This window comes from the organism of the source record quoted next, unplaced genomic scaffold, assembly GCF_019419815.1.
Source record: "Pyrus x bretschneideri cultivar Hongxiangsu unplaced genomic scaffold, Pyrus_bretschneideri_v1 Contig76, whole genome shotgun sequence".
NCBI classification, from domain to species: domain Eukaryota; kingdom Viridiplantae; phylum Streptophyta; class Magnoliopsida; order Rosales; family Rosaceae; genus Pyrus; species Pyrus x bretschneideri.
In genome coordinates this window covers 839,630-850,170 of record NW_025999816.1, presented here as the reverse complement: position 1 = coordinate 850,170, position 10,541 = coordinate 839,630, and the positions used below count along the sequence as shown (strand labels likewise).

The 10,541-nt window shown below is 40.3% G+C and overlaps 2 protein-coding genes and 1 non-coding gene across 3 annotated transcripts; 1 reads left to right on the top strand and 2 right to left on the bottom strand.

Annotated features, from left to right (window-relative positions):
• Positions 1-922: 922 nt before the first annotated feature.
• Positions 923-5,453, top strand: LOC103955527. Its single transcript, XM_048574935.1, has 10 exons — positions 923-1,411; positions 1,951-1,999; positions 2,089-2,167; positions 2,261-2,306; positions 2,409-2,507; positions 3,117-3,185; positions 3,266-3,611; positions 3,770-3,918; positions 4,193-4,619; positions 4,709-5,453. Exons 1-10 carry the CDS (start codon positions 1,046-1,048, stop codon positions 5,011-5,013), a joined length of 1,935 nt encoding a protein of 644 aa, XP_048430892.1. The 5' UTR covers positions 923-1,045; the 3' UTR covers positions 5,014-5,453.
• A 561-nt stretch (positions 5,454-6,014) lies between these two features.
• TRNAA-AGC lies at positions 6,015-6,087 on the bottom strand. The gene has a single exon. It is a non-coding gene; the product is annotated as a tRNA-Ala (tRNA).
• A 1,595-nt stretch (positions 6,088-7,682) lies between these two features.
• LOC103955526 (glycosyltransferase family 92 protein At1g27200) lies at positions 7,683-10,055 on the bottom strand. Its single transcript, XM_009367418.3, has one exon. It carries the CDS (start codon positions 9,959-9,961, stop codon positions 8,084-8,086), a length of 1,878 nt encoding a protein of 625 aa, XP_009365693.2. The 5' UTR covers positions 9,962-10,055; the 3' UTR covers positions 7,683-8,083.
• Positions 10,056-10,541: the final 486 nt, after the last annotated feature.

The window sequence follows — 10,541 nt, the reverse complement described above, 5'->3', positions numbered from 1 at the left end:
CCCGCTTATCGCGCACTCATGTACTTAAGCACTTTTAGGTTTTAATTTACTCACATTTTATACACTATCACACTTTATGGCTTCGTCACCTTCCAGGTGTCGGCCAACACAGCTCGATTCGGGGTCCTAGTAGACATTCCAGGTCAGGGTGTGTCAAAGGCTGCTGTTATTAACATTGGAGAAAAAATAGTTGTTTAAAACTAACATTCATCTTCACGGTTACATTTTTGGTAATTTATACTCGTATTGTTTTAATCAAAATCTTGAGTTTTGAATATGATTGAATCTTCTGAGGGTTAAAGGTTTTGTGAGCATATTCAAGTACAGTAGCTGTTATTTTGGGCATAAACCAAATTGTTTTGTTTGTAATCTAATTGTTGTTGAACAAAAAATTTCCATAAGTTGAGTCATAACTTAGTTAGAGGAGTTAGAGGATTGATCAAAACTTTATCACCATCTATCAATAAAAAAAAAACTTGTTTTTTTCTCTATAAGAACTTAGGATTTTAGCTGGAATGAAATGAACGTAGGATTAACAAGAAGTGATGGTAGGGTTTAATTATAGGGTGTGAGTTTATTGATAAATTTAAGTTTTATCATTAATTTCATATTGTATTTGATGATAATTATGCAATAGGGTAAAAAATATAATTAATATTTAAATTTTTAGTTAAATGTAAAAAGAGGTTATAAGTTTAAATAAAATTTGTATCCTCTTTTGATTGACAATTTTTTTTAATTTTTTTATTAATATGATTTAGATATAACGATACATGTGGAAAGTCCGAATAACATTACCCAAAACACAAGAGATAAATAGTTTTTTCAAAAGGAATAAAGGTAAAAAAATTAATAAATAAAAATTATTCAAAATAATAAAGGAAAAGCATCTTAATTGGAATTTAGAGAGAGAGAGAGAGAGAGAGAGAGGGGGAGCGAGAGAGAGAGAGAGAGAGAGAGAGAGTAAAAGAAAGGAGGGAGGATAGAATAGAATAGTAGGTGAAGGGGGCGAGGCGGAGGCATCAGAAGACAGAAGCGCCGGCCGATGACGACGATGGATAATCCACCAACCAAAAAGAAGAAAGGTCGTCCTTCTCTCTTGGATCTCCAGAAACGCGCCCTCCTCCAACAACAGCAGCAGGACCAAACCCCAAACCCTCGCCGTCTATCCACTCGCCGGAACCCTACTCCTCTCGGTTCATCCCCGCCGTCCAATTCCCTCTCCGATGCCGACGCCGACGACGAGCGCGCAAAGAAGAAGCACAAGCCCCTCCTCGCTTTTAATCCCAATTCGGCTCCGACATTGTCGCCCTTTAATTCGGGCCCCTTCGGCTCCGATTCGAACGCGGGTGGTGAGGATCCGGGGGCCGCTCTCAAGATCAGCACCTTCCATCACGGATCTAATCATATGGTGATCATCACACTACAAATCCTAAAACCCTTTTGCTTTTCTCAAAATTAAACACAAACCCATGTCCTTTTTGCACTTATTCTCTCTATTTTTGTTTAATATCGAAAAAAGTAACGAAATTATTTATTTATTTTGCTTAATTTTGAAAAAGTAATGAAATATATATATTTTTGCTTTATTTCGGAATTAGAATCTTTTAGGGATTTTCGCGCGAAAACCAGAAGCTGTTTTTGGGGAGACGGAATGGAGTAGTGGGGGGATGTGTTTGACTTGGACATTATTTAATTTTTATTTATATATTTGGAATCTGGGCAGTTTTTCTTTATTTCCTAATTTAAATTCTTCATCTGGTTAAATTGTACTATAGAAAGACGCACACCATTTTGTCTGAAAAGCTTCACTTTGTCTTTTCTTGATTTATTTGTTCATTTACTTTTCCAATGATTGCAGAAAATTAAGTTATAAATTAAATATGATTTGTTTGTGTTAATGGTAATTTTAGCAGTGACATTGTTGTTAATGGTTTTATTGCATTGCAGAGCCAAGAAGAGATTTTGAAAGCGACGGACAGTAGTAGTATATTACATGGTATGACACTGTTAATCAATCCCAATTCTTGCTCAAAAGCTCTCCCGGGGGTTAAATTCTAATGACTGTCAACTTTTACCTGTGGACAGGGTCGCAGGTTGAGTCCGGTCCCACGACACCTTTGCCAGACAAAAAGTTGTTGGTGTTCATCCTTGATAGGCTTCAAAAGTAAGTGTCTTAGGTTCCAAAGTTGTTTTGTCTTTTCATTGACTCTCTGAAATGGCCATGGATGTTCACTCGTTGGTCTCAACTTTCTTGCAGAAAGGACACTCGCGGGGTGTTCTCTGAGCCTGTTGATCCAGAAGAGGTATGTTTTACTTATGTTGAAATTGCTTGTTGTGATGCTAATCTTAGCTTGTTTTACGAGTAACAATTTCGTGGTTTGATGTAATCATGTTGGTGTGTTCAGCTTCCTGATTATCACGAAATCATTCAAAACCCAATGGATTTTGGAACTGTGCGGACAAAACTAGATCAGGGAGCTTACTCCAGTTTGGAACAGTTTGAGGTTCGTATTACAATCTTTTTCTTGTTAGTTTTCAGTTGTGACACACACGGACTCACCCACCACAGTTGCATCAATGTCACCATCTACTTGCGTCCTCTTCCCTTTCTCATCTCCCTTGCCTGCTCACTCTCCCCCCCACCAGCTGTAGGAATAAATGAACTGTTTAGGGTTGGGTGTTTCCTAGATATGGTGTTTGTATGATTGATAAGAACATCAGGGATTATTGTCTTTTGGAAATTACGGAGATGTCAATTATTGTAATATAAGGCATGCTAATTCAAGTTTAGTCTTTTGCTAGTTAAAGAGGGCAAATGAATCCAGGACTGAGAACATAGTGCAATTTGTCGTTCCATTCAGTATTCAAGTTATTAACTTTGGTCTATTTTAAGAACCATTTATTTCTTTGGCATCTTGATGTATCACGGGAATGTTAGAAATAGAAAAATGGTGTGATTCACCATGGATTCAATCTTATGCGAACTCTATTCTTGGTGCACTAAACTGCGATGGTATCTCATTGCTTATGACCATGCTCTATTTCTGGTTTGATTTTCTTGTTAAATTAGTTGTTGTGACAGGTTTTTAAGTTTTAATGTTTAACTTTTGCAGAAAGATGTGTTCTTGATATGTTCAAATGCAATGGAGTATAATGCACCAGACACTATTTACTTTCGACAGGTTAGGCCCGTCTAACTTACACTTCTTCCTATTTAGGCAATCTGATCATGTTTGATGGTTAACAATGACTATTTCATTAGGCACGATCTATACAAGAGCTCGCAAAAAAGGACTTCGAAAATTTGAGGCAAGTGAACGAAGATGGTGATCCGAAACCAAAAATTGCGAGGAGAGGCAGGCCACCTGGCAAGAGCATGAAAAAGTCAATTGAAGGATCTCCTGTTGATCGTGTAGGTCCTCAAATTGTATCTGAAACTACTCTTGCTTCTGGAGGAGAGAATTCTAACTTATCCGGCACATATAATCTAAGACGGCCTGCTCCCCATAAGTTCAGGTCTTCTGATGCCTTAAATATGGCCCCCCATGGGTATCTTAGTGGTGAAACTGGTGCTAGTTGGTTGCCTGGTTGGGAGAATGAATTTCCAGGTTTGTAATTTCAAGTGCGCCTGCTTCACTGATTTGTACCCCTTATTCAGTTTCAGTTTTTTTCTTTATTTTTTGGACGAATTGCTTGATTTTATTTTGATTCTCTAGTTTATTGAACAAACATTGAGCCTTTCCTTTTTTTTCTTTTTGGGTTGCAGCTTCGGTATTGAGGAGTGATCTGAAGTATGGAAAGAAACATTTTACTGTAGATGAGAATAGACGTGACACTTATACACAAGCTCTGGCTTCAGGCGATGAACCATCTATCTTTTCTGGTTGTGAAGGAGAATGGAAGCAACTTGTGGCGGTATGTATAATGAGAACGTTCTTGTATTCTTTTCTGAATGGGAGACTGGAAATTTTCAGTGATGTGCAAGATGATGGGTAAGGGGGTTGCTATTAGAAAATAGAGAAGTGGATCTTCAATATGGAGATTATAGGAGTCTTCAAAAATCTATAAAAACTAAAAAGACAGTAGATCTACTATACGTTTATTTGTCGGACTTGTATAAAAATATGATTCTTGTATAACATGATTTCTTAGTGTTTGTTTTATTGTTTTTCCCCAATATATAAACCAGGTAGGTCTACAATTTGAGCATGGATATGCAAGGAGTCTAGCTCGATTTGCTGCAAATCTTGGACCCATTGCTTGGAAGGTTGCTTCAAAGAAAATTGGAAGTGTTTTGCCTAGTGGAATCAAGTTTGGTCCGGGATGGATTGGAGAAAATGAGACATCAAGGTTGCCACAGTTTTCAATCTGTGAGAGGGAACAGAGGGTTCAAAGCAACCCTGCATCTGATGACCACTCAGACAGACTTCTACCTCGAAATACATTATGCTCAAAATCTGTTGTTCCAAATAGATTTTCGCTACAAAGTGGTGTTAACGTAGAAAGTAGGAGACAATTGAGTTCCCATAATGAAGCGGCATCAGTTGACAATGGTGCGTGTGGGATAAGACCTGTGCCTCCTTTCCCGGTTCAGCAGAATTTCACAAATCACTCTGGTAAACTATAGTTCGAGTAGTAGGTTTGTTTACGTATTGTATATGTTTTACCACGAATGAGAATGTTAATATACTTGCCATATTACCAGGGATGTCATCTTCAACTGACAAATCAGTGCCTTCTCAAATGCTCAGCAAGGCCTCCGAGAGCAACGCCATCATCCATCAAATGCCTATCAAGCATATTGCTTCAGAGGAAGCCAAATTGCCAGAAATTTCAAGTGGATCGAGATCTAGCCATCTGCTTGGTGGGGAAGCATCCTGGCACGGGTCATCATTACACAATAAACAGGTTTCTTATTCATTCCCCTCTGACTTGAACGTCAAACTGGGTGCACCCGGCTCACCTCAAATCGGTCTGCAACAGCAGCCGGATTTAGCTTTGCAGCTTTGACTACCGTGAGGGTGCCGGAGGCGCGTATATAGACAAAAAGTAGTAGGGATTAATGAATTACATTAGCACATCAGGATTCTTTTCCCCTTTGTTTTAATCTCCCTTTCGTTCTAATTAAAAATTATTATGAAGGTCGTTCTCTGATTGCCGCAAGGAATCATTACCAGTTAAAAGTGGTAGGGAAAAGATTTTGTACAGATTAATCATTTTTATTTTAAAATTTTATTGGTTTAGCAATTTAATCCAATGTGGATGTACATTGGTAATTTAGTATGGGTTTGTTGAATTGTGACTCAGATATGGAGGAGTACCCTGATTGTTAGATCCCGTTATGTCTACGGGAGAATTAGACATCGAGTATAAGCTTCTGTATAAGCACTGTTGTTGAAATTTTATTTTTTGGGACCGGAAACGGGAATGATAAACACACATTTTCGTCTCTTGCACAACTATGTATAATCTATTTGTTGCTTTTGTTTAATTTATTTAATCAGATGGATTAAAAATAGAAAGTGTGTGTGAGAGGATAAGAAGGGTGCGTAAAAATTAGCGTCCTAAGGAAACACGACAAAATTGTTTTACGGATTAGCACTTCAAAATGTTTTGAACACAGCCGTACTTTTTAAGTTTTTATTAAAACCGATGTGGGAAATATCTTTGGTTGTTTGAAAGCACTTTTGACGGTTTAAGAAACAATGTCAAACGAGTCCGGAGTAGGTTATGTAATTTTGTAGTAAGTTTTGCCAACTGCAGATGGAAGAAACTCGCTGACGAAATAGGTAGTCGTTTATGTTCATTTAATTGAGTCTCCAAGTAGTTGGCCCTCACGTTTTGTAAATATTTTCATGAAAGGCGGTGGAGGAGTTTGAGACGACGGAGGAGGAGGAGGAGGAGGATGTTGTTGAAAAAAGGGCTTTGAGTTTGAGGTCACCGCCATCCAAAGTTTACCAAATGAGGCATCGGCATTGGGTGTCAAAAATCAATGTTTACAAAACAAAAGATGGAGAAGTGGGGTATCGATCCCCATACCTCTCGCATGCTAAGCGAGCGCTCTACCATCTGAGCTACATCCCCTTGTTTGATCCTGATCATCACTTGACATTTATCAGAGAAGAAAGGGGTGTGCTATTCACACACCCCTCTTTACTTCTCACAACCCCTTGTTAATTTATGTCCGTTGATCTTCTTCAATTCATCCGATCCGACAGCCGAAAACTAAAAATGTGTGAGAAAAGAAAAAAATGGTGTGTGAATATCACACCCCAAGAAGAAAACCCACACATTTGCTTCTTTCACAGTTAATTACAAATTGTAATTGATATCCGCAATTGCAGGCTGAAATTATCAACTCACTTTGTTGGGATTTTATATGGTTTATTTAAAGTTTTGTTGCGAATCGTGCATTGCAAGTTAAGGTGAAGTTGAAGCAAAATTTATTTTCTATTCATTTTTCCAAGCTCAGTCCACCCTGTTTCATCCACAAGAAAAAACTTGTGTAGGACCTAATTTCTTGTTCATCCACGTTTGAAACGTATCTTGATGCCTGAAAGTTGAAAAGTTAAAATCAAAGACAGATAGATGATCATAGACCCGACCTTACCAACACATGAATTATACTAATTAGCAAACCCTCGAAAATGAAAACAGGATTCTTGGGTTGTCAAAGAGCGGGTTTACTTGCTTTGTTGAAGAAAATTAAAATAGAAATGAAATTTTTTAAACTTGTAAAATGTCCATAGAGGCGGAAGTTTTTTTTGACCTAATGATAAACTGATTTTATTAATGATCAAATCCGAATGGAAACATTAACAAAGAGATGCAAAGTCAGAGAGAACATAAAAAGTTGGAATAATATACCGTTGTGAAGTCTTGTGCCAATGATACAAAATCTTTGTAAAAAAATAAAAACATATCATTATATTATTAACACGAGACGCTACAATAAGAGTATATCCATGCCATACAAATCCTCGTTGAGCCCGCTAGTACTAGAAATACTAGTCTTGTTGAATCATAACTAAATATTTATGTACTTGGAGAATGTAGTTGGCTAGTAGCGGATAAAGTATTGTATGCAAGGCCAACAATTCAGCTATGCTTCTTTGCGTGGTCTAGAAAAAGATTTCTTGCATCTGCACGTGGAAGGAAAACCGAGAATAACCGTTTGCTTGAGACTCCGATAAGACTCAGACAGCCTGCAGCTCTTCTTTATATTTTCTTCTTTTTCTTCTTTTCTTTACTCTTTTATGTTTTTGGATGGCGGATTCTTTTCAATGTTAAAACAGATCTGTTGTTAGGCTTACCTCTATTAGAGAAATGGTACAAATAGATAGTAAATGTAACAATACCCGTGATGATAACCTGATTGAAATAGAAACAAAAATTGATGGGCATATTCCTTCATTTATGCATATCAAGCAAAAGCATGTTCATCATGCATTTTGACCTTTTTGTTGATATTACTCTCATGCAACCAAACATGCCAGATAGCAAACATCTACTAATTAGTTTGTTCAGTTTTAAATACGTAGTAAGCATTCACAGAACTTGTTATATCATTAGAATTACGCATTTAGGTGTGTAAGTTAATCTCAACTACGAATTGAGATCGCATCGCGTGTCAACAATTTGAATAATTTGTTGAAAATGAATACACATGAAAAAAAAAATTAGAAATTAGAAGCTCCTTGATCTTAATTTCACATTCAACTAGCAAGGGACCAGAAAAATCGACTGTAAGGTTCCAATGGAGGGGAAAAAAATTCCTCTCTCCTAATCACAGGAATAAAATCTATATCCTATACAAAAAAACAAACATGATGAACAGAATGAACAAGAAATTGAAAGAATCCCACCTCATCAACTCGAACTACTTCCCACCATGTAATCCTATGCCTTCAATATTATGTATACATTTGTGACAAACATGAACTCCTGCTACATACCTAAGCTTGTGTCTGCACATTGTTTTCAATTGCATGTCGAACTCGAATCCATGGCTGCCATCGCCATGGTAACAAAAACAAGTAGGAAACGAAACATATATATGGAATGAATTGAGATAAATGTTTCATGATTGCCACACCATTCTGTAGCCATCCGGCGTATGAGACCCAAACCATCTCTGGGTCAACATCTTCAACCGCTCGTCTCTAACCTCGCAAAACTTTTCCGCCCAACCTTTCGGCTCCACCGGCTGAAACCCTAATCCGGGGGTCCTGTCCTTGGACTGAGGATTCAGCGCCTGCATCCAATCCACCACGTATGCCGACACCCTCCTCCGAAACTTGGTCTGGAATTCCGGCCACGCCTGGTACTTATAATGGTTCACCACCGCCTTCTCCATGCTCAATTGCCTCGTCCTGTACCCCTTCTTCAACTTAAAGTGATGTATCACGTTCACCAGCGAGTCGTCCACCGCGTCCAGCCGCACTATCGACTTGTGCCGCTGCTCGAACCGCCTCCGGCACGTGTACCCTTGCGTAACGCCTTCTGCCGGGTGATTTTTCTGGTTCGACGGACCGAAATCGTTGCACTTGATCGAAACCTGCCCAACAACGCTGTTGTTATGGTTGTTTTCCGGTAGCAAAGATTTCAGCATGTGCTTCGACGGTTGGTCCGACTGGGCCCACAAGTTCGGCGCGAACACGAATTCGTCCACGTCGATGTACGCGACCCACTTGCACGCACGCCGGGCGTACAGGACACCGTGCGAGAACCCGGCTTCCTGCGTCTTGGGCCACACCCAAAACAGCGTCGAAACGTTGTACCCCTCGTCGTTCAGCTCTTTTACGACACTCTCGAGACCGTCGTCGCTGTCGTTGTCGTACAGGATGAAGCGATCGACTCCGACCTTGGAATGGTAAATCACCCACTCCCTCAGGAACTTTGCCACGTTGTACACCATGGTGCATACGCAGACCTCGTCCAAATTATTTTGCTGAATTTCTGTGGTCCCCACGGTTGTAGCAATCTCTGAGGCCCCCGCACTAGTAGTAGTCTCCATAGGTAGCCTGCACGAGTAGTACGCAACCGACGGGACTACGACATTTGCATCAACGATTTCCAGTGAGATTTTGATGAGCTTCTCGTTGAAATTGACGTCCGTCAAGTTGGGGTGGTGGCACCTGAACACCTCTTGTACGGAGCTTGTAACGGCGGTTCTGACGGCGTTTTTGTTGTTGATGTCGCCAAACACGCACCTGAACTCGGTGGGAGGTCGGTTGACGCCCTGGCGGTTGTTCAAACCCTTGGCGAACAGGACGACGTCGTCTTCGGTCGAGAACGACTCGTAGACCATGAAGTTCCACCGGACCATCAGCTCCGGAGAATTCGAACCCGGCGCCAGCGTGTCTTTGTCGGAGCACTTGGCCAACACAGGTTGGTAAAACGGGCGGAGACGCTTCACTCGGTTGGGCATGGGGCACGCCAGCGTCGTCCGGTTCGTAAACGGCAACGGTTTGGAGAGCCTGGCGTCAGATGTGTCGTTGTTCTGGAAGAGACAAACATAGGTGTTGCCTCCGGCGGATGGAAGTGGAGTCTCTGGAGAGACAATGAGTAGGATCTCCCAGGAGGGGAGGAGAACGGAGACGGTGGATATGGCGGTGGAGGAGGAGTTCGTGAGCGAGGAGACGTCGTGGCGAGTGCGGTGAGGGGTAGGAAGAGGCTGATCGCGGATTGCGATGGAGTGGTGGCGGTCGTCGGCGAGGGTGATGGGGAAGTGGTGGATTAAGTCGGTGGTGCGGGAGAGGTGAAGTGAGAAGAAGGCGAGGAGGAACAGGGAAGCGCAGGTGAAGAGGAGGAAAGCAGGGAGTGTGCGGCGCATGGCTTCTTGGAAGCAAACGAAGAGGGACAGAAACGAAGGAGGCCGAGAATTTAAGGAAGGTAGTGGCGGTGGTGGTGGTGGGGAGGAGGAGAGCTGGAACAATTGCTTTATTTGGATCGTCATCGTCGAATATAAATTCGAATCGAATCCAAATCCGAGTTGAGATTGGAATTGGATCGTTGGTGACGGGCGTTTGGATTCAAGTTTGAATTTGGTTTAGAGAGAGAGAGAGAGAGAGAGAGAGAGAGATTAAAGGGAGATATGGGAAAATAATGAGATGATAATAATTGTTAAAAATTGTGTTGTTTCGAAAGAATTGAGTGTTTAATTTGTTTGGTTTGTTCGGGAAGGAAACAGAGAGTCAGAAATGGAATACGACGACCAACGGAATGCCTATTTCTGTTTTATTTATGAGAATTATTATTAACATTTTAAAATTTTCATTCTACACTTTAAATTTTTTATATTTAAAAAAAATATATACTTATAAAAAATGTAAAATAAAATTTTAGAATGCGAATATCACTTTCTTTATTTATTTACAAAAAGATGTCACATTCTGATGGGACAAGGATTTTGGGGAATATGGGCGGCTTGTGCTGCTTCTTCCGCTTCTATTCTGTTCTATTTGTCGACTTGTTTTCGGTACGATGTCGTTTTCGTTTCCTTATTTTTATCCAAGTGTGATCAGCTTGTGTGTGAC